Raw genomic sequence first — 26,197 nt, forward strand, 5'->3', positions numbered from 1 at the left:
TATTGTGTATCGGAGTCTGCCGTAATCTAAGTGATCGGCATTTTAAACAGTGACTGTAAAGAAACTGATTGATACAGTAACAAAACAGTACTATGGCGCAAGCACACGGTTTTTGCCTGGGACTGCATTTCCTGCATCTTCATTGTCTGACTCGTTGCGTACGGTTATCTCTTCAGAGCCCATTGAGGTGGTGACTGATTTAGTCTTAATACCAAAATCCTACTGTCACGGTCTCAGGTGTATTACTCGCTCAGACGATTAACATAAAGACACTCTGCAACGAATTACTGAAGACCTTGGACCCATAATATATGAAATCCTTCAACAAACGCCACTGCAGAAACTCAGAAGATTCTCCAGTAGTCCACTTTCAACAAGAAAAAAGTATTTTTTTCTTACTGTCTGATTTCGTCCGCCGTTTACAAGTTGTGACGATTAAGAAAGAACATTGATACGAGACATGTAACTATTGCACACTTATTATACGAGAGGCGTTCGATAAGTCATGCAATACTTTTCTTTCTCTGTCAGTTTCGGTTGAAATATAGCAGAATTTGTTGCGGGACATCGTCTAACATTCCCACTTCGGCCCCTATCGATTCATGGAGGTCCTATAGATAGTGGCGCTACACACTACCTTCAAATGGCATCTGTAACGGTTGTGATTTCCAAGCAAAAAGGTGACATTGAGTTTCGTTTGGCGAAAATCAGTGCATCGCATATTTTCATAGACGCTTGCAGAAAGTCTCGGAGACCTGGAAGTAAACAAAAGCACGGTTTGCCTTTGGGCGAGGCGTCTGACATCATGGCAACAAGGGCTCGCCCCAATCTCCCGCGTGCCGGGCGGCCACACACAGCTGTGACTCCCGCAGCGTTGGAACTTACGGACACTCTTATTCGAGATGATCGACGGATCACAAACACCTCGCTACTCAACTGGACGTCTTTGTTGCTAGTGTTGACATATTCGTCCACCAGTTGGGGTAGTCGAAGGTGTGTGCAAGCTTGGTGCCTCGCCCACTAACAGAAGACCATGGAGAGCAATGAGGGACATTCTGTGGGGGTGCGGAATTGCTTGAGCTTTACGAGGCTGATCGCGACAATTTTTTGTCGAACATCGTTACTGGCGACGAAACATGGGATCATCACTTCGAGCCGGAAACAAAACGGCAACCCATGGAGTGGCGCCACACTATCTCTCCTTCGAAGAAAAAGCTCGAAGCCGCACCTTGAGCTGGTAAAATCATGGCGACAGTCTTCTGGGGCTCTGAAGTGGCTATACTGTTTGATGTTCTCCCTCATCTCTGAAGTGTATTACGCTGCCCTCAGGAAACTGGAGAAACGACTTCCACGTGTTCGTCGCCAAAAAAAAGGCAAACGAACTTCTCCTTCTCCATGATAATGAAAGCCCTCACACAGGTCTGCGCTCCTGAGAGGAGCTCCCAAAACTTCATCGGACTGGTCTCCCTCATCCACCCTATAGCCCGGATCTAGCACCTTCCGACTCCCATCTGTTTGACTCCATGAAGGATGTATTCCACGGGAAGCAGTACGTGGATGATGGGCGGGTTATTGATCCAGCAAGATGTTGCCTCCGACGTCGATTAGTAGAGTGGTACCAAGCTGGAATACAGGCCCTCCCAGCAAGGTGGTGTAAAGCCGTCGCATTGAACGGAGATTACGTTGAGAAAGAGAGTTTTGTAGCCAACAGAGTGGAGAATAAAATGATGTATTTGAATCTAAATAAAGCCAACTTGCATTTGTAAAAAAGTGTGTTGCATTTCTTAGTGAGCGCCTCCTCGTAATTATTTTTTATTTCCAACGCGGTCATCATCTCTACCTATACTTCAGTAATTACATTCCTGCCGTTATTCAAAGCAGTGATGTTATTCATCTCCTGTTACCCACAGCAAGAGGACTTTTTTTGTTGGTCTTGATCATTTTTTAAGGATTAAAACTCACTTTCTTAAATCCTGTTTTCGATTCGAGGAGTAGATCCAAGTCAGATGGAGCGAGATCTGGCGAATACAGGAGATGTGCGTGCTAATGATAGCGGTTCACAGCTAAAAATTGCTTCAATGAGATGAAATGTTAGGTTGACACGTCTTGATATAGTCCATGATCTATTCGTCCACAAAATCGGTCGTTTTTATTTAAATCATTCTCAGTTGCGACTTAAATGTAATATTTCTCTTTAATCGTTGGAACCTGGAGTACCCGCCGGATCATTATCACAAATTTGATAACAAAGAAAAAAATCTGCGCATTTTCTACGATTCGTGGCTGAGTTATTCGTTTTTTACACTTTCGGCAACAATCAATTGACCATTTATATTCGCGGAAAGACCATATTTAATTCCTTTTTATGACTTTCCCAGCAAGCATAGCTCTTACTTTGTTCTTTCCGTGATGTCAGAGGAGATTGTTTCTGTTGCCTTTTTGTCCATAAGTGAGATTTAAAGGAACCACTTATGTGCAGCCTGCATTTTCATAATGCTCCAAACATTATACTACGTTAGCCTTTTTGTCTCTCAGTTGACGTCAGTTATCAACCAAATATTGCAACATGTTTCCCTACATGGGCATTAATCTTCTAAATTTTTTCGTAACTTCTCGCAGCCACTGATCGATCCGGAAATTTATATTCTACACCTCTTCCAAAGTTGTTCCACTCCCATAACTCTGACAAGAGTTTTGGGAAAATGTCCTAGTAATTCAGGAAATTCTGGATGTGGTACATTTCTTCCATATTCAAAGAAGTTTGGGGCTTGGTCCCGATCGTCGTTAATTACAGTCCGTAACATTTCGACTGGACACCTGCCAGTCATCTTAAGGTGGGTCATCTCTCTTCACTGTTATTTCAGTTCCTCACGAAGAGGCAGGCTGGCAGCGGATAAAATGGTTTTTCAGCGAAACGTTACATAACTTGGAGAGACTTTTTAAAACACACAAAACAGATTACAGTAAATAATGATTTTTTAAAAAACGCATTGGTGGGCCAAAGTTATGACTTTTGCACCGAAAAAGACGGCAGTTGCTCATCATATTAGGCAATTCGCAATGGGAGAGGATTGGAAATTGCATCTGAGACGGTGTGTTGTGGGAAATAAGCCACATGCTGGATGTCATCAGGATTTGAAGGTTAAAGCCATGACTTTCGATTAGGGCGTGGATTTGGGCACGGTATGCATTCCAACCTGCGCGTAATGATCCTGGGTTTATCGGGGACAATGATTAGGAGTGGAACAGGTGAAATTTGGCACACGGTATGAGATCTGGTTACGGTCAGGTAGATGGTCACGCTCAGTTGGGTCTAGGACCTCTCAAGACGTAAGGGTAATGGTACTGAGGTGTTATTTGTGTCAGAACGGTTGTGGTCGGGGTTGATAAATTGACGGCACAGCTGTTTTTTCTGCAGGTGTGCAGGAGAGTAGCTATTATGTATGTGACACTGGTTCGGCCTATGTGGATTAGTAAACTGTTTGGTATAAGATGATTATGACGGATGTGGATAATGGCAAGGACTCATCTGAGTTTTGGGAGAATGATGGTGAGGTCGAGGTACTCAGTTGGATCATTCAGGGGCGGTCGAGGGAGAAAATAAATATTTAGAAAATGGCTGATAGCAACTCCGCCCCAGGCAACAGAATTGTTCGACGTAGGATGTAAGGAGACATGCCTGTGGAATGGTGGGGTCGGAGGGAGGTTTCGTTGAGAAAGGGGGGGGGGGCATGGATTTCGTGTTGTCGGATGGCGTGGGCGAGAAGACGTTTATTGGAGCGGAGGGAACGGACAATTTGGGATTGAATATTGTATGTCTGCGCGCCATTTTCAGTCATACGGGGAGTTGTTTGAAGGTTAGATTAAGATGAGTGTTCCGAGGCGTTGAAGAATGAAATTGACTTGATTTTGGGAACAGGTGACGTATGTATTAAGATGGGAGGTAGTGCGGATGGCAAAATTTGTATGCTGCAGGATGTGGGGTCTTTCAAGTGGGTGAACATTTTGAACGACTAGGTTACGAAATGGATGATGACTTCAATTATGGGTGAAGGATGGAGGGAGTTGGTTGAACATAGTGGTTTTGAACAAGTATTCCTCCGTCCTGCCATTTATTAGCGTGCTGCGTGTACTCCCCGTGTGCGTGACGCACTACCCTGCGGTGGAGGAATTGCCTAAGTCAGCTGGCCCAGGGCTGTCACTCACCATGGGCATCCTCGCACTCTGTTTCCTTTGTCTGAAGCAAATTCTCGATAAATTTCATGTTAAAGTTGTTTTTCTATCCGCCATTTAAATTTCGGATCTCCTAGTATCAGAGAAGAACGATTTTTTTATTGCGGAACGACGGGATTTACAAAATATCTTGCCAATGTGGTATGGCTTACATAGTATAGACCACGCGCACCGAGGAAGGACGCCGCACCGAACATTCAATGTGCACTCGCCTTACGCAGTCGCTCGAGTCTTTTTCTGCTGAACAGTGTGTTTCTAGAGAAAAGTCAATGGAAAAGATAAAACAATAATTGTGGCCACAGTATCATCATTTTGGAACTTCATTATTAAAGAATACGTGGAGATACGCTTGGCGGGAAATCTGATGAACCTGTTGGATATTGGATGGAATCTCATCATTTTCACGATTTTCTCCAGACAAAGAAGACAGAGTACTCCGACGGCCGCGGTGAGCTTCAGGCTTGAGGACAGCTACCCAGCGAGGTGGCGCAGTAGTCAGAAAACTTGACTGGCAGTCAGCTGAGCGACGGTTCGAATTCCCACCCAGTTACCCAGATTTAGGTTTTCTGTGATTTCGCTGACTCGCTTAAGATTTCCGGAATGTTTCGCTTTTGTACCTTTCCCGTCCTTCCCCAGTCCAGTCTTGTGTTCCGTCTCTAAAAACCTCGTTGTCAATGGAACTTTAAACTCTAGTCTACCTTCTTTCCTAGAAACAGCTGAGTTCCGCAATTCCACCAACGAGGGAACTGCCCACAGGGTGGCGTTATTAGTCTGCCACCACTATCTTCGACGATAGATGTTTGAAATTCACAAACGCCAATCATTTTTTCCCAATTGGGAGACCCCTTGCCCCACTTCCAGTTTGCCGGCTAATAACTGGTAGAAGAGAACCGCTACTCTAATGGTCCGGACCGCAAGCAGCTCGATCTACTCCTTGGATCGAAAAATAAGCACATTGTTAAAAACCGTATATGCCAGTCAAATACGTCAACAACTGCTAGCATTCAGTAGAACTACTGTTTTAAATTTGGAAAAAAATGTAAGATTGATGCGCTGCGCTGCTCGTAGGTTGAACACTGGGTTCAGGGCGACCGCACATCATAATCCTGCGCAGATAACAGTCAGCTAAGGCTGCTAGTTGTGAACCCGCGTAGAAGTGCGCCCTGGTGACATTGAGCTCAGTTATAGTTAATACACCCCTTCCCCCTAAAATCGCAAAACGCCGTCTCGTTAGCCTTGGACTATATACGAAGACGTCAATGAAAGTTGTACAAGAAAAATGTGCCCCAAAGACTCTGTTACAGTTAAGTTAGAAACTATGTCAGTGGTTATTCTCAAAAAATGCGTATCAGCTACAACAACTTTGAAAAGGTGTCTTTTATGTACCAGTAACCACATATCTCGCGGAATTATCGGTGACACTAATTGTGGTCAGTAATTTCAGGCGTAGGGGAGAACATTTTCAGGAAGTCTTCCAGTGCGGCGAATAATGATACGTTTGTGTCATGGCGATATTGAGTCTGGCGGGTTTATTTCTATGAGCACCATCGTCCGCGAGTACCCTTTGAAGTTTTAATTAACTTTTCGCGAAGCTATAAAAATATTGAAACCAACGTGATAAAAATTTCTGCTGCGGGAATGTGCGCAAAATTCTTTAATCGCTGTTTTTATTAAATATTGTTTTCACGAATTAAAACCAGAATATACACGAGTATATGAATGAGAATCTTTAGGTCCACTCGTCAGCTCTAAGGCAAAAGAATCTCTGTGAATACTGGAGAAAATGATAGATGAATGGACCAGGGGAGCTGATATCAGCTCTTGGCTGAATATCGTAGTTTACACAAAATGAACCAGAAATACGATAAAATTTCGAACATTGTTCAGAGATATTTTCTGAGTACTTTGGCATAAGTAAACCGCGATCTCCGGCGATTCGTGTATGTACTTCTTACCCACATTTATTACTCAGAAAATATTTGCACAACAATGCACATGCATATATTATATGCTATGTGCCTTCACATTCGGTATGTGCTGTTTACAACTGTAATGCCTATTATTCTTCGCTCACAAGCTTACATTCAATACTGTTCGGCTGTATCTTAGGTCCACTCGTCAGCTCTAAGGCAAAAGAATCTCTGTGAATACTGGAGAAAATGATAGATGAATGGACCAGGGGAGCTGATATCAGCTCTTGGCTGAATATCGTAGTTTACACAAAATGAACCAGAAATACGATAAAATTTCGAACATTGTTCAGAGATATTTTCTGAGTACTTTGGCATAAGTAAACCGCGATCTCCGGCGATTCGTGTATGTACTTCTTACCCACATTTATTACTCAGAAAATATTTGCACAACAATGCACATGCATATATTATATGCTATGTGCCTTCACATTCGGTATGTGCTGTTTACAACTGTAATGCCTATTATTCTTCGCTCACAAGCTTACATTCAATACTGTTCGGCTGTATCTTAGGTTTATTGACACAGGTTCACATCTCTCAAAAATAGTCTTCCTTCAGGTCACTTTCCAGTAACGTACCCTTTACTATTATGTTCAAGAGTCCCTCACGTCACATTAGACTGCGATAAGGAGTGCACTACTGTATTTGCCAGGTTTCATTTTCAATCCTATGCTTCCAGCGGAACTGATGAAAATCTGCGCTACTGTGTAAATACGAGACGTTGTTTAACATTGTTACGAAAAATCTCCGAAACTTCTTGACCGATTTACTTCAGGTTTTTACGTGATGCAATAGTAAACATTCGGGCGGACATACACTTCATACTTTTTAATACATAAATACATACATACAATTCATAATGAGGAAAGGTTGTTAGCAAAAATCTTGGAAAGTTCTTGACCTCCCACATCTAATTTTTAAACTATACTCTAATAAAAGCTTGGGAGGACATGGGCTACGTATCGTTGAATAAACGTGTATGAAGGGGAAACATTTTTAGCAAAAAACCTCGAGAAGTTTTTGACGCATTTACTTCAGACTTGTATGATACCCAAATAAACATTCAGATGGACATGGTGTATCGGTTTGACGTTAACACCGACTGCGAGAAAGAAAGCGTTCTGCTGCGCTTTGGAAATGCACGATTTCTCGTAGTCAATTTTAACTACGGCAGCAGGGCATTTAAACCATTAGACAGATTGTTTTTCGCTATATGTAATTTTCAACAAGCATAATAATGTGCTGTTTTGTTTTCTTCCTTGCAGTCGGTTTTAACAGGAAACAGGAAAGTTGTGTTTTTGGTTTATCCATACTGACTTCTGAGTCACATGGGTCAAATAGCTCATTACCTATGTAAATTAGGACTTTGGTTTTCTGTTCTCTATCAAATTCTATAAATTTTGTTGTGGACTTATATATTTTCACGTCATATTCTTCCCCAATAACGTTATTCATTAGACCTAAATTGGCTTTAGTGCTTCAGTACTTACTGCAATGACAGCCGCGAATACATTGTAACCATATTATTACTCTGGAACGAGCCACCGAAGACCACGGGTTCCGTGTATCGAAATACTCAGAATATATTCCTAAGAAACTTGGGAATATTGTCGGTGGCGTTCGAGTTCATCTTGTATTACGCTGCAGCCGACTCATGTAAGTAGGAGATGCCATTAGCGTCATAACAAGTACACTCCACTGCTGTCCCGGAAGTGCATCGGTAAATTATGCACTAATTATAACCCTGCCTTTTTAGAACTGGTTACTGTTATGACCAGACGAAACAACTAGCGTCCTGCCATAACTGCAGGTTCTTTGATTGCTCTTGGAGATGGCTCATTGGAACCACAAAATATTAAATATTAGTTCACTTTATTACATGGATGAATAAAATGATTTACTTACCCTTGATACAATCCTTTGCCACAGGAGTGCGTAGAATATTTATAACTGTCATTGACTATTAAAACATCTCTTGATGCATACAGTCACACTCATCTCTTGCAGCACAATGTTCAACACTTATAAAGGTACATGTTCATCTGAGGCTTGACTAACACTGGTCCTATTCGGTGATGTTGATAGCTTCAGCTGAGATCACAAACTGGGCAGAGCATTTCCATTCGCGGCTCTATACTGATCTCCGTCCGAAGGCGCTGCTGTGCTGACAGATAGGGCGTCTTTTCTTCAGCCTCTCCCACTCGCTGTTGCGGAAAACAGTGGTATCGATACGCATCGCCGAGTTTGGCGTGACACCGCGATCTCAGGCCGACACAGCAATAACGACATAGGCGACTTTTTGTGAGCAAATCGAAGCTCCATTGAGAATCACGTGCTGTCATTCCTTATCCATTTTGCGACGTATGGGCTCCAGAAGGAACATTTCTCACGGCCCTGAAGTACAGAAAGGAAAACGTGGAGTTCCTTCACGCCCGCATTTGCATGGTGACCAGCAAAAAAAGTTTTGCTGTCACCTCAGCGAAAAGAGTATTTCTATCGTGTAATCACAGGATACAGCTCAGTGATGTTGTCCATACGTCGGGGTGCGATCACCCAGTAATGTGGTCCCATCTGGAGTCTACTGCACAGAAACAATTGAAGAATAGCGGTGTAGGGCAGAGATGAAAATGTGTTACGGCGAGCCGCGAAATGAAAATAAAGAACTGTAGGACAGTCTGGGAAGGTGGTAGAGCTTTTGTCAGATTTGTACTGCATGCATGGACGCATTAGGCTACTAGGGAATGTTGCTGGGCGCTGACGATGTTTCCTGAGCCAACTGCAGCAGTCTCAATACCGTAACGTACCAAGTTGGTCACCAGAGTGGCCCATTCACATATTACATTACTGGCCATTAAAATAGCTACACCAAGAAGAAATGCAGATGACAAACTGGTATACATTGGACAAATATATTATGCTTGAACTGACATGTGATTACATTTTTACGCAATTTGGGTGCATAGATCCTGAGAAACCAGTACCCAGAACAACCACTTCTGGCCGTAATAACGGCCTTGATACGCCTGGGCATTGAGTCAGAGCTTAGGTACAGCTGCCTATGAAGCTTCAACACGATACCACTGTTCATTAAGAGTAGTGACTGGCGTATTGTGTCGAGCCAGTTGCTCGGCCACTATTGACCAGACGTTTTCAATTGGTGAGAGATCTGGAGAATGTGCTGGCCAGGGCAGCAGTCGAACATTTTCTGTATCCAGAAAGGCCTGTACAGTACCTGCAACATGCGGTCGTGCATTATCCTGCTGAAATGTAGGGTTTCGCAGGGGTCGATTGAAGGGTAGATCCACGGGTCGTAACACATCTGAAATGTAACGTCCACTGCTCAAAGTGCCGTCAATGCGAACAAGAGGTGACCGAGACGTGTAACCAGTGGCACCCCATACCATCTCACTGGGTGATACGCCAGTATGGCGATGACGAATACACGCTTCCAATGTGCGTTCACCGCGATGTCGCCATACACGGTTGCGACCATCATGATGCTGCAAACAGAACCTGGATTCATCCGAAAGAATCACATTTTCCCATTCGTGCACCCAGGTTCGTCGTTGAGTACACCATCGCAGGCGCTCCTGTCTGTGATGCAGCGTCAAGGGTAACCGCAGCCATGGTCTCCGAGCTCATAGTCCATGCTGCTACAAACGTCGTCGAATTGTTCGTGCAGATGGTTGTTGTCTTGCAAACGTCCCCATCTGTTGACTCAGTGATCGAGACGTGGCTGCACGATCCGTTACAGCCATGCGGATAAGATGCCTGTCATCTCGACTGCTAGTGATACGAGGCCTTTAGGATCCAGCACGGCGTTCCGTATTACCCTCCTGAACCCACCGATTCCATATTGTGCTAACAGTCATTGGATCTCGACCGACGCTAGCAGCAATGTCGCGATACGATAAACCACAATCGCGATAGGCTACAATCCGACCTTTATCAAAGTCGGAAACGTGATGGTATGCGTTTCTCCTCCTTACACGAGGCATCACAACAACGTTTCACTAGGCAACGCCGGTCAACTGTTGTTTGTGTATGAGAAATCGGTTGGAAACTTTCATAATGTCAGTACGTTGTAGGTATCGCCACCGGCGCCAACCTTGTGTGAATGCTCTGAAAATCTAATCATTTGGATATCACAGCATCTTCTGCCTGTCGGTTAAATTTCGCGTCTGTAGCACGTCATCTTCGTGGTGTCGCAATTTTAATGGCCAATAGTGTAAATTAGTCGCTTAGTGTATTTTATCGTGTGTAATTTGTTTGTGATTTTTGTGTTGCCAGTGCACCTGTGGCAACCAGTTGTTTGACTGCTCTGATAGTATAGCTGGCAGAGCCACGCCGATTTGCTGCGACAGGGGGATTTTCTAACCTGGTGTTTTGGACGTAGTGCTGTGTGTGTTTTTCAGTTTGAATTGTCGATAGGTGTTCAGCTTTTCCTGCTGAAGAGTTTCTATGATCTGTTTTGCTTCCACTTACGATTATGATCGTAGTTTCCCAGCTTTTGGATGAAAGGGTTGTTCGAATGGTTAGAGTTCCTTTACAGCCGTGTGACAAGTTTCTTGAATATCTGCGAATGGTCTCACGACAAAATTCAGTGTGCATGTCCACGATGAGTGTGTAGAGATTCATTGGAAGAAACCGCAGGAAATGTTGTCCACCCAGAAAGGAGGTAGCTTACAAAACCGTCATTCGAGCTATACTAGAATACTGCTCTTCAGTCGGTGATCCGTTTTGGATAAGATTGGTATAGGAAATAGAGAAGGTCCAAAGAAGAGCATCGCGTTTAGTTACAGGTTCATTTAGAAATCGCGAAAGTGGGAAATGATCATCCAACTCCAGTGAGAGATGCTGTAAGAGACGCTTATCAATAATCTTTCTTCCCTCGAACCATTTGCGACTAGTACAGTAAAAGAGGGAAATAACCGTGGCGCACAAAGAACCCTTTGCCACACTCCGTAAGATGGCTTGCGAAGTAATAGATTTATATGTAGATGTAGATGTATCGTGAAGCATTGCCTATGAATCGTAAACCTTGATCTGAATCACCTCCGACCCTGAACGTCTCTGAACTTGGAACTCTGTTTGCTTGCAGGAATTAGGCGCCAGAGCATCGCCAAACTGCACAACCTGTCGATCGAGGCGCCAATCACCAAGGTCATCTCTCTCATCGCCACCGCGCAGGAGACGTCCTCACCGGAAGTGGTCCACATGCTTGATAAGGTGCGTGCTTATCGGGCGCGCAAAACATGTGCTACGTGCAGAGAAACGTGGAGGAAGTGCCGGGTAATGCCTTTAAATCCCACGTGTCTCGCCATTCCGTTCTCCTGAGCACCTCGTTTGAGATTCGCAGTGTACGTTCTGTTGCCGCATCGCGTTCCTCCGGTGGTAAGAGCCAATGAGATGCGCTTACGTGCTTCACTTCGCAAAGGTCTCTGCAGAACAAGTTCGCTTACGTAATTTACTCGTAATTCATGAGATAAAATCTCGCGGTTGTCTTTTAAGTACGTGGCATACTTTAGGACAGTGGAGCTCAGCTGCGATGTAACACGAGGCTTGTAGTACATTTGAAAGTACCTTCTGAAAATAAATTGTATTATTCCTTAAGTTATATGGGGAAAAACAGAGTATTTGTGGAAGTCTTCATTTCTCAGTGCCCGTTCCATTAGAGTGGGGCAATAAGTGCGTATAATTTTGAGGATGTGAGCACTACATAAAACTTATTGATTTCTGATTTTTTGTCGTATAGTATGTTATTCGTTCTGTTGTTAAGAAACACAGCTTTAACGTACCCAATCTTGAAGGAATCAGCCACGTTTTCAGTTAGGAGGAAAACAGCCCTTTCTGAGTCCATTCATTAAAAATAAAAGAACAAATTACTATTTCATGGACGTTGCAGCGAAGAGGCAATATTTTCTCGAACACGTGATGAATGCTTTAAAAGCAATCTCGTTAAATGTTCTATACTTAGCTGTCCTTTATTTATAATTATTCCTCTTTATGTGACGATAATAAAACATCCTTGTACTTACAGTGTGAGTATAGTAAAAAGGCAAACAAAGAATCAATACTTTAACACTATTATTATTTGGTCATACTTTGATAACGCTATTGTTTTAAGAGCTTCTTTGTAACCATTACATTTGTTCAGCTAATTCAGATTGAATTTCATTGCCTAAATTAAATTCATAGATAAGTTTACATTCTGCAATAATTATATCTACGAGAGAATTCCTACACCAGCAGTAGTCCGATTTTTTGAAAGTAAATATGTCACGTTTATAATCGTAGACCGCCGTGAAATCTGACAAGTGTTCGTGGATATCTTCTTTTTCTTTGCAGTAAATGCAAGACTGAGTGAAATGGAAAATTCATTCGTGAGAATACACAAGTCGTCATTTTAATTTGGACATGTGTACGCTCTTATCACTTGAGAATGAGGATTAATTATTGCTACCGTCATTCTTATGGTAATAACTAGAAACTAAAACGTGAGCGAAATGTTTGTTCGTTGATAAGAAAAGAAGCTCTCAATAATTTTTGAAAATAGATATGTTTTCTGCATTTTTGGATCGTATAGGAAAAATATCAGATTCAGCATCCTAGATTCAAATTTAATCTTTGATGTTCTTGCGTGTTTCTTTAGCGTTATTTTCTCAATTCTGATTGATAGTCTGTGTGTAGAAATGTGTCTGGCAAGTTTTACCGTGCTATTTTTGGCATCTCACTAACACCAGGGCTTTATTTGAGTTTAATTCGAAAGGCGTCCTTATCATTCTGCCTTGCAAGTCCTGAAAGGTCCTTTAGTTTATGGCACGAGAATGCGTATTCATTTTATATCTGCACAACTTCTCTTCCGCAACGATACTGAGCGATATTTGCTTATTCCTTAATAAAAATAAAAATCGCTATTCTACAACTGAAAATCGGGACGAAAATCTTAACCGACATGAGGAAGCTGCTCTGCATAATTTAAAAGTTGCAGTTCCGTTTAAATACAGAGAAGCAGCGCCAGGTAAGAGAAGGGTCAGTAATTAGTCTAGCGACGGAAATACAAAATGGGACACGGATTATCGCGAAGTTACTGTGAGCTTTGAGTGTGGGTGTGTTATGCAGGGAGCACTTACCGCACACGCGTACTTAATCGCACAGTATCTCTGGTGGCGCGCAGTACGCGCCGCCTGTCGAGGTGACAGGGTTCCTCCGCGTTCTCACGGATTCACGCCATTCGCGCCGTGTCCCGGCGTTCTCGCAGACGCGATAACGGTCTTATCTCGACGCGCACCCACGGCGGAGTAAGCGATCTCTGAGGTGCCTCCCGGAGAGGCGGTCCCGGTCACCTATCATGAGGTGTCAGCCGGCCAGATAAGGGCGGCGGGCGTGCTGCTGTCAGTGGCATGGGCGCCGTGCTAAGAGTCGTCTGCCGGCAGGTGGTGGACATCCTGCGCACCACCGAGCTCTACTCGCCCGTCATGAAGGAGGACAAGGTGCGGCCGGGAGACCCCGTCACCAGCGACCTCATCTCTGCACTGCTGTCCGTAAGTACCTGCTCTGCTCGCATCACATTGCTCACGGCTTGCTCAATATCGTTACTTGTTAGTATGCAGGGTTACACTCTGGGGTTTCAGAAGACGACTGTAACAAAGCTACAAGACTTATACAAAACAGAAACATATCATCACTCCAAGTTTTTAAATCGTATATATTATTAACAGGCTAACCCAGTTCATGGCTCACAGTTCATGGCTCATGAAGCAAATTCCAGTTGCAGGTTGCCTACCTAATGGCGTCCAGGGGCAGCAAAAATTTGATTTCTATCATTTCGTATAATTATTGACCAAATTTAAATATTTCAAATACTGTTATACTCTATTCATTAAGAGGTGCATTCTTGTGTTAAATGTTTAGTACAATAAGACAAGTACTGGCGTTAGACATTGTATGTCATGAGGCGGGGGAACACTCGGCTCGGAAGTGCGAAGCTTACATTCATCCAGTATTTGAGAAGTGACTTCCAACAAACTTTACAGATAATTTGAAATCTTTTCGAAACTTTTTCTCGCTAATACCCCCCACCACAAAATCATCAAAGGAAATAGTTTATAGTTTACTACATTGCCGTTGTTCATGCAGTAGAACTACATTATCAGGCATAGGGTTTTAATTTATTGATTCTTTAATTGATTTTTGCAGGACACGGTAAAAATATTAAATAATACTTCCTAACGTTCTGCGAAATCATATATATATATATATATATAAGGATTGAATGTTGCTTTCAGCTGTTAGAATTTTATATTGCGATTGCATTTTCGCAATTAAATCATTTTCAAGCATCTACGAAATATATTATAAGGTAATGAGAACAGTTTACAATGAGATTAATCGTAGATTCAACCAGTTTTGTTGTCTTTTGACATTCGTATAACGTACAAACAAGATTTGGACATATGGGTTTATGTTAGGCAGAGATAACAAGGTACTGTACACAGCTGCACATGAAAGAACAATTACTCAGCGATACTAGTCAATATTCCGTTTAATGTGGTGCGATTCTGAGTGGGCTGCAGACATCACACAACTAAAAGTGTGCGCTTATAATACATTAGATTCAAAAGCTTATAAGTATACTACATTAATGTAAAAAAAACAACAAAACTGATTGTACCTATTGTCAGTCGTACTACAAATTGTACTCATTACATTCTAGTAAGTTTTGTAGATGCTTGAAAGTAGCTTATTGCCGAAATTGCAATCACAAAATGAAGTTCTGACAGCTGAAAGCAAGATGAAGTAAGTTAAAAAATTTGTTGAAGCCGTGGACACGTACTACACGAAAGTAGTATGTTTACTTCGTCGCGAACTGGCTTTCAGCTTCGTAGGCCATTTTCAGGTAACAACCCTCGTAAGTAATTTTATGTGTGTATTCGACATTCAGTTGTCACCTAAAGAAGTCCTAAGAAGCCGAAAGCCGAGAAAACTGTTCCTGACGAAATAAATATACTTCTGTAGAACATTAGGTAGTATTACCCATTTAGTTTTATTACTTCTTTACTACTAACTCTATTCATAATACATTGTGCAGACAGTATCCACATATACCACTGAGTGCTTAGGTAGAATTGTATCACTGTATGACACCCACTTCAGGAGAATAGGCGTCATAAGCATTGAGATACGTGAAAAACTAGCTGTTCTGAAAATGGAGTGCTCATTATCCAGACTAGATTCATCCAGTGTTTCTCACTGAAACCACGTAACGACTTCCAAGAAATTTTAAGCACAATTTGAAACCTTTTGCAAGGTTTATATCGGTTACGTGGTTAACGCTTATTATTTAACACAGTAAATCATTGGTAAAGTAATCACAGGTTTGGAACTATTTTATACATGGGAATTCAATTTTTTACAGAATCAGGTATTATGACAAGTGCTCAGTTTCGGGCAGTAGGCTGACAAAACTCCAGAGGTACTTAAGAATAACTCTATACATATGTGTCATCATCATCATCGTCGGCGTCGTCGTCGTCGTCGTCGTCGTCATCGTCATCATTGCCTACTACTAAAGCTTATTCATTCTCATTGCAACCCCTGTTCCCTGTTCGTCTGTAGCCAAGACTGTACCCAGGATCTGAGCTAGGACGGAAGTGGGTACGACTCATATTATATTTGTAAGTAGGCGAGCGACAAGACGAACCGCACTGGCAAAAGGCGCTCTACCGCAGGACTGGATTTACGGTCGCACACCTGTGCTGAACCTGTGGTGTGCACCCTACCTGGGGAAATTCTCTCATAACGAACACGCAAAAAATAGCAGTTCTTTCAGTTTTTATCAAAAACTATGAAGGGTGGATTTTTAATTTTAAAAAATTTGGTGTACAATTTATGGCGTAATGAACTGACTACATTAAGATACTTAACACAATTTATTAACATTAAAAATACGAGATTCGTGCCTATACAAAAATCAATATTTCAGTTTTTAAAATAACATGTTGTCATTGTGTGCAAACATGTTTATTGGGAAAATACAGTACAACTAAAGGAAGCTAACAATCAAGTAAATTTTCTTTTTATTCTTTTCTCCCGTATCATTTAGCCTGTCTAATATGGGATTCGCGGTACACGATTTAGCAAGTTCTACTATTTATTTATTTAACGTTGCGGCCGAATGCCCTTCCTGAAGCCCCAGTTGTCGAGGTAACCTAAGGGAGTTAAGACGTGTGCGCCATCTGTCTGTAAATCGTGGGAACTTTTTTCTATGCATTATTGCATTTTGACTGTTCACCTAATGTATTCTCAGTCGTGAGCTTAGATTTTATAAATAAAAATTTTGTACTGGGGATCAATGCATTGTTCTGACAAAAATAATATTAAAATATTAAATGTGACCAAGGTCATGGGATATCGATATGCACATATGCAGATGGCGATAGTATCGCGTGCACAGGGTATAAAAGACAGTGCATTGGCTGAGCTGCCATTTCTACTCAGGTGGTACATATGAAAAGGTTTCCGACGCCACCACACGACGGGAATTAACAAACTTTGAACGCGGAATGATAGTTGGAGCTAGACGTATGTGACATTTCATTACGGAAATCGTTAGAGAATTCAGCATTCCAAGACACACAGTGTCAATACCAAATTTTAGGCGTTACCTCTCACCACAGACAGCGCAGTGGTCGACGGCCTTCACTTAACGACCGAGAATAGTGTCGTTTGCATAGAGTTGTCAGTGCTGTCAGAGAAGCAGTACTGAGTGAAATACTTGCTGGAATCAATTTGGGACGTACGACGAACATATCCGTTAGAACAGTTCGGCGAAATTTGGCGTTAATGGGTTGTGCCAGCAGATGACCGACTCGCGCCTTTGATAACAGCCTAACACCGCCTGCAGCACCTCTCCTGGGTTCGTGACCATATCGGTTGGACCCTAGACGATTGGAAAACTGTGACCTGATCAGATGAGTCCCGATTTCAATTGGTAAAAACTGAAAGTATGGTTCGAGTGAGGCGCAAAGCCCACGAAGCCAAGGAGCCAAGCTGTCAACAAGGCACTGGGCAAACTGGTGGTGGCTCCAGAATGGTGTGGGCTGTGTTTACATGGAATTGGCTGGATCGTTTGGTCCAACTGAATCCATCATTCACTGGAAATGTTAATATTAGGCTACTTGGAGACCATCTATAACCATTCAAAGGCTTCTTGTTCCCAAACAACGATGGAAGTTTCATGGATGACACTTCGCCATATCACCGTGCCACCGTCGTCGCGATTGGATTGAAGAACGTTCTGAACAATCGAGCGAATGATCTGACCACCCAGATAGCCCGACATAAATCCAATCGAACATTTATGGGGCATATGTAGAGGTCAGTTCGTGCACAAAATCCTGCACCGGCAACACTTTCGCAATTGTGGACGGCTGTAGAGGCAACATGTCTCAATATTTTTGCAGGGGTCTTCCAACGACTTGTTGAGTCCATGCCACGTCGAGTTGCTGCAGGAGATCCGACACGATATTACGAGGTATCTCATAATTTTTGTCACATCAGTGTAATGTGATAACACCTGGTGAAGGTGTTAAGAGAAGCTGTGTTATACATGTCAGCAGGGTGCATAAAACTTTCTCTTTCCTCCTGCAGAGAGGTTTCATTCTAATAGTTCCCACTTAACCCACTACATAAACCAAATTTTTATCTAAGATGTCAGTCCTTTATTATCATTTTACGTTGTATGTGTTGCTACGAATTCCGACGTAACACACAATTTTTGACGTACAAACTTATATTTGGCAATATTTTGTACCACCACGTTCACTCACAAAGGACATTCTCTCAATGGTAGCCGGGCTAAGTAATAGAGCTCGCTACCTGCTGTCCAAAGAGCGGCGTGTTTTACTAGTCAATAAACAGTTGGAAAGTTCACACGAAGTTTATCAATACAGTGCGTTCGTTCAGTACCCCTCAGTTCGCCTGTTTTCAGTAAACTGAAATTTCAGAATGTCGATTGCATAGCACATCTTGCGGAATTCTTTTGCCCATCGAAAGAATTCCTCTAAAAATTCTCTAAAATTCTCATTACTTGCGAAAACGATATTTACAGCTGCTCTCATGATTTTTCGAACTATTGAACTTCCCAACGAAAGCAAATTACAATATTTTTACAAAACTGATAGAAAACTTCACACTAATGAAGCTGAATTACGACTCCTCGAGACGAGCGCGTCAGATTTCTCTTTCCCTTCAAGAACGCGCGAATGTTCTGATTGGTTGTAACGTACTATAGCCAATTAGCTTCATAGTTTTTGCAACCAATACGGTGATACCCCTCGATGACCAGTTCTCAGTTCCAAATTTTCATTAATCATTTTCCAAACTTCGTATTTTCAGAAAAACAAATAAACGGAAAATTTTCACATCTTTACCTGTCTAAAGACAGATTTTGCTTCTAGAATCCTTATACTGGCTATCTTACATTACACACATCATAAGACTTAAGACTTATGTGGCTCACTCCTCGAGTACACAATCGGATCCACACTCTCATTTATCATTAATCATCAACAAATTTCAAAAATCGTGCATTGCATTTGTGCTGCATTTACACACTAACCCATTCAGACAGAATAACAAATGAAAATAATGTCAATCACCTGAAGATAGTAAATGCTGTTTGAAAAATGAGACATCACGTAACTTTTACTGTTATAAACAAATTAGGCCTACTATTTAATTAATGTATTTACAAAAACATATTGCTGTGTCAGGATGTTACTTTTAATGGGAAGTTGTAAAATGTAATGTTAGGTTTTTTGAATATTTCCGAAAAATTTCCGTTATAAACAGTGAACCGGAACTCCACTGACAAACTTTCAGAGCTTGTTGAGAAGTACTATCTGAGTATTTTGGTATAACGGACATATGGTCTTAGGCGGCTCGTTACAGAGTTATTTCATTTCGTTTTATTTCTTGCTCCAGTAAGCTTCGTAACTGCACTGTACTCAAAACAGTGCACCACAGCACAAATGTCGAAACTATACTGTGCATGTCTCGTTTCCATTTGATTCCGGTACCTGCTGTTGACTACAGTAATGGACTTTTTATCTTGTTGTCCTCAAGGTTGCTTTCAATACTGGCTCAAATGGCTCTGAGCACTATGGGACTCAACTGCTGAGGTCATTAGTCCCGTAGAACTTAGAACTAGTTAAACCTAACTAACCTAAGGACATCACAAACATCCATGCCCGAGGCAGGATTCGAACCTGCGACCGTAGCGGTCTTGCGGTTACAGACTGCAGCGCCTTTAACCGCACGGCCACTTCGGCCGGCTTTCAATACTGCTCGGTTCTGTCCAGGGTTTTGTTTTCCGGCGTAACGATGATACACAGCAGTACTACGAATACATTTACTGATGAAAGTTGGTCAATATGCACCTCGTGTGTGGGATCACTGAATGTAATGGAAAAGCGGTACAACGGCGCTACGGAGAGTTGTTCGCGCATCTACGGCTACCATATCAGCGTACATTTGCAACTGAGAGTTCTTGCATTACTGTGTTTCGTGTTGTACGTTTTGGGGGTTCCTCATTACAGAGTATTTCACTGTTGCGAAGGTATTTTCATAGGAACAAGGGTGATTGCAGTAAAAAACCGAATAAAAAGTACTTACATTATTTCTCTATAACGAGCAGAAGAAGATCGTGGGTCACATAACCAAAATACTCAAAAGGTATCCCTGAACAACCTCTGAAAGTTCATCGGTGGAGATGCGGTTCACCATGTGAAACTCATAGCAGCTGGCTACTGTTTTTCGGAAAGGCTATATAAAATTTCATGACGATTACTATACGGGAAAAGATTTTAGTAATTCACAGGTTGGCGTGTGTTTTAAACGATGTGTTGAGTGCTTGAGTAGGCTTGCAACGTGTGAGCACAGGGAAACAAATGGTATCGTCCAAGCGTGGGAATGTATTCTGTAGGGTACGTGGCCTCTGAGACGAGTTTCCTAATCGTCAGTGCATATCGCTAAGGCACAATCTAATCATTCCGGGAAGCACAAAAAAATCTACTTGCTGCTAGCCAGAGCCACTCTAGTTCTGATTCTGAAGAGTGCGTTCCATCGGAGAGGTTGCTTGCATGGTTGTAGACACTGCCCGTTTGTTTCAGAGCCGCGTACGCATCGAATTTTGCTGAACAGTTGCCCCTGTGATAACTCTGCTGATACACCTTGCTTGAAACTCCTGAGGTCAAGAGGATGGATAGGCCGTGCTTTCGCATTTCCTGTGAGTACTAAACATTGGGATCAAGCCAGGTTTTGCCCTCTTTGCTCTTGCTGTTCTACGGCAGCATGTGATCTGGAGCTCATGCAGTGTCTTGGTTAACGTTCAACTCTGAAAGAATGATTTGTGTTTAACTCCCTGTCGACGAAAATGTTATTAGAGACGAGGGACTGAACGGGGGGGGGGGGGGGGGGGGGAGAAAATCGGCCGCGTGCGTGTGAGTCAAGGGGGTCAACCCAGTATATGCCTTAAAAGATTAAGGAAAAGCACGGAAGAATTGACTGTGAGTGCATGGACAGGAATTTAAATCTCCGCACATATTTATCTCTGTTATAAGCGACACATAAAATTTCGCACTTTCCAAGGCTGTTATTCAGAATGGTGCCGCGAGTGTTCTCACAACATGTCTGCGCGCCAGGAGCACACGACTAGTTAACAAACTCAGGCTGTTCAGACAATTTCCTCCCCCTCTACCTTCCCCGGAAGAGTTAATCGCCCTATTTTTTAAACCTGTACAAGTCGCTGCATCTACGTATGACAGCAGTCAGCTGTAGGTATGCCGACAGCTTGTCAGTTCTTTTACACTGAAGCGCAAAGGAAACGTATAGGCATGCGTATTCAAATACAGAGAAACGTAAACAGGCAGAATACGGTGCTGCGGTCGGCAACTCCTATATACGACAACAAGTGTCTGGCGCAGTTGTTAGATCAATTGTTGCTGCTACAATGGCAATTTATCAAGTTTTAAGTGAATTTGAACGTGGTGTTATAGTCGGTGCACGAGCAATGGGACACAGCATCTCCGAAGAGGTGATGAAGTGGGGATTTTCCCGTACGACCATTTCACGAGTGTACCGTGAGCATAAAGAATCCGGTAAAACATCAAATCTCCGACATCGCTGCGTCCAGAAAAAGATGCTGCTAGAACGGGACCAACGACGACTGAAGAGAATCGTTCAACGTGACAGAAGTGCACCCCTTCCGCAAATTGCAGCAGATTTCAGTTGTGGACCATCAACAAGTGTCAGTGTGCGAAATATTCAACAAAACATCATCGATATGGGTTTTCGGAGCCGAAGGTCTATTCATGTAGCCTTGATGACTGCACGACACAAAGATTTACGCCTTGCCCGGGCCCGTCAACGCCGACACTGGATTGTTGATGACTGTAAACATGTTGCCTGGTCGGACGAGTCTCGTTTCAAATTGCATCGAGCGGATGGACGTGTACGGGTATGGAGACAACCTCGGGAATCCACGGACCCTGCATGTCAGCAGGGGATTGTTCAAGCTGGTAGACGCTCTGTGATGGTGAGGGGCGTGTGCAGTTGAAGTGATACGGGACCCGTGATACGTCTAGATATGACTGACAGGTGACACGTATGTGAATGTCCTGTCTGATCACCTGCATTTATTCATATCTATTGTGCATTCCGACAGACTTGGGCAATTGCAGCAGGACAATGCGACACCCTACACGTCCGGAAGTGCTACAAAGTGACTCCAGCAACACTCTTCTGAATTTAAACACTTTCTTTGGCTACCAAACTCCCCAAACATCAACATCATTAAGCATATCTGGGATGCGGTGCAACGTGCTGTTCAGAAGAGATATCCTTCCCTACAGCACTACCTCAGACATTAGTCGAGTCTATGCCACGTCGTGTTACAGCACATCTGCGTGCTCATAGGGCCCTGCACGATATTAGGCAGGTGTACCAGTTTCTTTGGCTCTTCAGTGTATATACCTACTTGGCTAGTGCGTGTTATGTAACATAGTCGCTTTCTAAATGCTAGGAGCGTCGCTCTAAGAAGTGATCGTAATGTGACTCAATTAGAGTGTATTAATGGCTTAAATGGCTTTGAGCACTATGCGACTTAACTTCTGAGGTCATCAGTCGCCTAGAACTTTGAACTAATTAAACCTAACTAACCTAAGGACATCACACACATCCATGCCCGAGGCAGGATTCGAACCTGCGACCGTAGCAGTCACGCGGCTCCGGACTGAAGTGCCTAGAACCGCACGGCTACCACGGCCGGCTAGAGTGTATTAATGACTATAAATTATATATATATTGATCAGCAATAACGTTAGATATGTTTACGAAAGATACTTCAATCTCACAGGCAACAGGTCAAGTACACTCTGTTGAAGGATGTTGGTCAATATTTCTAGTCACGGTGGTGTTTGTTTTGCAACGTTTGCACGTGACATAATTTGAGAAAAACGAAAACCAAATTTCGGAAATCGTTTCTCGCCGCCTTGCTCAACTGTTAAACCTGAATCGATTTTTCTAGGTGGATCACATAACGATTTTCCAAGAGTCAGTTGTTTTGCTTGAACGGTGTCAGTAAATCAAGTGTCCGTTTCGTGACGATGATGAAGTAATGTTATCAGTACTTTCGCCATATTTTAAATAAAGAAAGAGTACGACTTCGTTATGGATATCAATGGACTGCTCAAGTGGAGGAAGAGGACATTGTACAAGAACTGATGTTTAAAAATCTTATCCACGCCATTTAATGAGTTCGAAATTATTTTATTAGCCCGTCTAAATTATGTGTGTCGTGGTAAAAAGTTCGAAGTGATCACTGGTGGAAGATTATTGTTCTCCAACGTTCACGTTCTGGAGAGTTGAAGACTTTCGAAAGAGTAAGGACACATTCATATTCCTACCCATAGAATTAGTGAATGTTTGATCACTAGTCATCGATTGTGTTGAACGACCTTTGGCTTTAAGGGTGCTGTGAAGTATATAGGGCTGTAACAAGTCAATTCGATTTTTAATGCCTTAAATATATCATCATTTCTGTCTCTCTTACCAGCTAGTAAAAGTAAAATGTGCTTCTCTTCAACTAAATAGAGGAAATGATTAATTTCCTGTTCATTCAAATCCTCTTCTTCATCATTCATTCCACATAAAATCAGTGAGTCAACATTAATGAACATTTTTAAAAGGTAGTAGCACGGTAGACCGGGTACATGGGAGCGAATATCGATTTCGGAAGATAGAAACCCTGCAGATAAAATCGTATTTCGAAACTTGACGCTGGAGTGTTTATGTGACCAACCAGAAGCGCAGTTGGGGAATCGGTTTACGACAATCGGATTTGGGAGCCAATCGTAAACACAGTACTGGTGTGATTTCCTCCCGATGATTTTCTGGGAGACTCTTTCCACGGAAGGTCGGAAGGCATCTAGGTCGTGGTACAAGTCACACAAACAGTCCGTCAGTGACCTCAAAAAAGATAAAATGGAGCCCTATTTACGTTCCTTCGTAAGTTGTCATTCCGTGGTGAACATGATATACCTCTTAATTATTCCCGAGTCTTTCTTGTGTGTTGACCCATGAAATGTACATCCAGAGCTGATACGTTCGTGAAGCTATCGAATTACTTTTGAGAATCACGCAAAGCATTTGCTGTTCCTTATCTTTCAGAAATTATCAGTAAACTACAACTGCTAATCCACAACTGCTAATTAAGTTGACTGGCGTGTGTGACGAGGCGCATTGCGCAGAACAATTGTTTGCACTATCGCAAGGGTTTGCAGGGAAGTTTTGTTCCTGTATCAGTGCACCTGTGTGAACGCCTACTGAAGCAGACAAGTAGCAGTTAGCTCAACTTATATCTATAAGGTCCACATCAGCAATCGTCACATACATCGGTATCTAAGAGATGGAAATGGATCTCGTGTACTTGGATTCGTGGTTTCTACACATTTATTTCCATCTGTTATATGCCGATGGTGTATGTTGTGAACGCTGACGTGAGCCATATACTTTGTGCTCATTTTACTAATATTGTTAACTGCTATGTTTTCATAACCTTAATCACTTGAAAATGACTTTAATTTATTTATTTATTTATGTTAAGTCCTATGGGACCAAACTGCTGAGCTCATCTGTCCGTAAGCTTACACACTACTTAATGTAACTTAAACTAACTTACACTAAGGACAACAAACACACCCATGCCCGAGGGAGGACTCGAACCTCCGACGGGACGAGCAGCACGAACTGTGGCAAAATGAGTTAAAAACCGAAACAGCAAGAGTGTAGTTTATTATGAATACTGCAGTCGATGCTGAAGATGTTGTCATTTAAAAAATTCATTGATACAGCAAATAAAATTGTGTAAGTTACAATCACCCAACAAGTGTTAATTTTTTTGGGAGTTTTGAAAGACTTTTAGAAATCAGGAGCTATGTTGAGCCTGAAGAACACAGACAATGAAAATGTTAGTGTTAAACTGTTTTACTTTATGACTGTGTGGAGCTGGATGATATTCAGAATTGAAAGACAGGGTGTTAAGATGTCAATATGCTAAGGTATTTTCTGTCAAAGGCCGTCATTGGTTCATACAGGGTGACAATTATTGAACCACATGAGAAAAAAACGTAAATTAGTTACGAACTAGGCGTGCACAAACTTTATTCAACATGTAAACGTCACTACAGACATTCGGATTTACGTTATGACATGTTCGATATGACTGCCATCATTGGCCACGATGTGGCGTAGACGAATAGCGAAATTCTCCATGATCCACTGAAGTGTCGGAACATCGATGCTGTCGATTACCTTCTGAATGGCTGTTTTCAGCTTAGCAACGGTTTTGGGTTTATTAGAACGGCTTGTAAAGCATGTGGAACGTGTAACCTGTGGCTACGTGTGTAAAGTGCATTACAATTAACGTCACCTGAAAACATTCAGTATGTTTTCCAGAATACATCCAACCAAAGGATACTAACCACTCTACGTGACTCCCACACTGCTGCAGACAATTAACATTTGTACCATCTGATGATGAATCGCTGATTGCAGTAATTTCAAGAAACCTTTGCGGTTATTGTTGCACCCACAAAAAGGAGTCGCAATTGTTCAGATCTGGAGAACATGGCGGCCAATCGAAGCCAATGCCAGTGGCCTCTGTGTACCCCAGAGCCAGAATGCGATCTCCAAAGTGTACCTCCAGGACATCATACACTCTCCTGTTTCGATGGGATCGAGCTCCATCTTGCATGCACCACATCTTGTCGTAATTTTGGGTAATTGGGATAAAATCATAACACAAAATCTTCACGTACCGTCTGGTGATCACCGTGGCATCAAGGAATATCGCACCGAATATTCCGTGACTGAACATTGCACACCACACAGTCACTCGTTGAGAGTGAAGAGACTTCTCGACACGAAATGCGGATTCTCAGTCCCCCAAATGTGACGATTTTGGTTATTGACGAACCCATCCAAATGAAAATGAGCTTCGTCGCTAAACCATCATACTAATACCCATCATGTCCCGCTGCCACCCGTGCAATTTGAAGGTCCAAACGAGAACAGTTTAGAAATTATGACGATTTTATTTCATATAGTTCAAAAATTGTCACCCTACAGTACGGCTTGAGTAAATATTCGTATTTATAAAAAGTTTACGTCCGAACTGCGATGCCAAGAGAAAAATTTTCAGTACCTACTCTTGAAAAATTGTATACGGTGCAGCAATAATGAACATAAATATTATACGCTTAGTTGGCTAATTCAGTTATCTCGTGTATTTCAAGGTAGGCTTTATATCAGAACGAAGAGGAATGGGTATGATACTGGGTACATATTACTCGAAGATGTAACTGTGTTATATTTGATACCTCGTTTTACTCCATTGAACGTACTGTCACTGCGCTGTTAAGTTACATTTA

General features: G+C 42.3%; 1 protein-coding gene across 2 annotated transcripts in view; it reads left to right on the forward strand.

Annotated features, from left to right (window-relative positions):
• LOC124798448 (high affinity cAMP-specific and IBMX-insensitive 3',5'-cyclic phosphodiesterase 8A) overlaps positions 1 to 26,197 on the forward strand; it is a 1,735,971-nt gene that overhangs the window by 1,510,028 nt on the left and 199,746 nt on the right. For both annotated transcript variants that reach the window (XM_047261866.1, XM_047261867.1), the window contains exons 12-13: positions 11,308 to 11,435; positions 13,643 to 13,750. In XM_047261866.1, coding sequence (XP_047117822.1) covers positions 11,308 to 11,435; positions 13,643 to 13,750 — 236 coding nt within the window. The remainder of the gene's footprint in view (positions 1 to 11,307; positions 11,436 to 13,642; positions 13,751 to 26,197) is intronic.

Source organism: Schistocerca piceifrons, chromosome 5 (genome assembly GCF_021461385.2).
Source record: "Schistocerca piceifrons isolate TAMUIC-IGC-003096 chromosome 5, iqSchPice1.1, whole genome shotgun sequence".
NCBI classification, from domain to species: Eukaryota; Metazoa; Arthropoda; class Insecta; order Orthoptera; family Acrididae; genus Schistocerca; species Schistocerca piceifrons.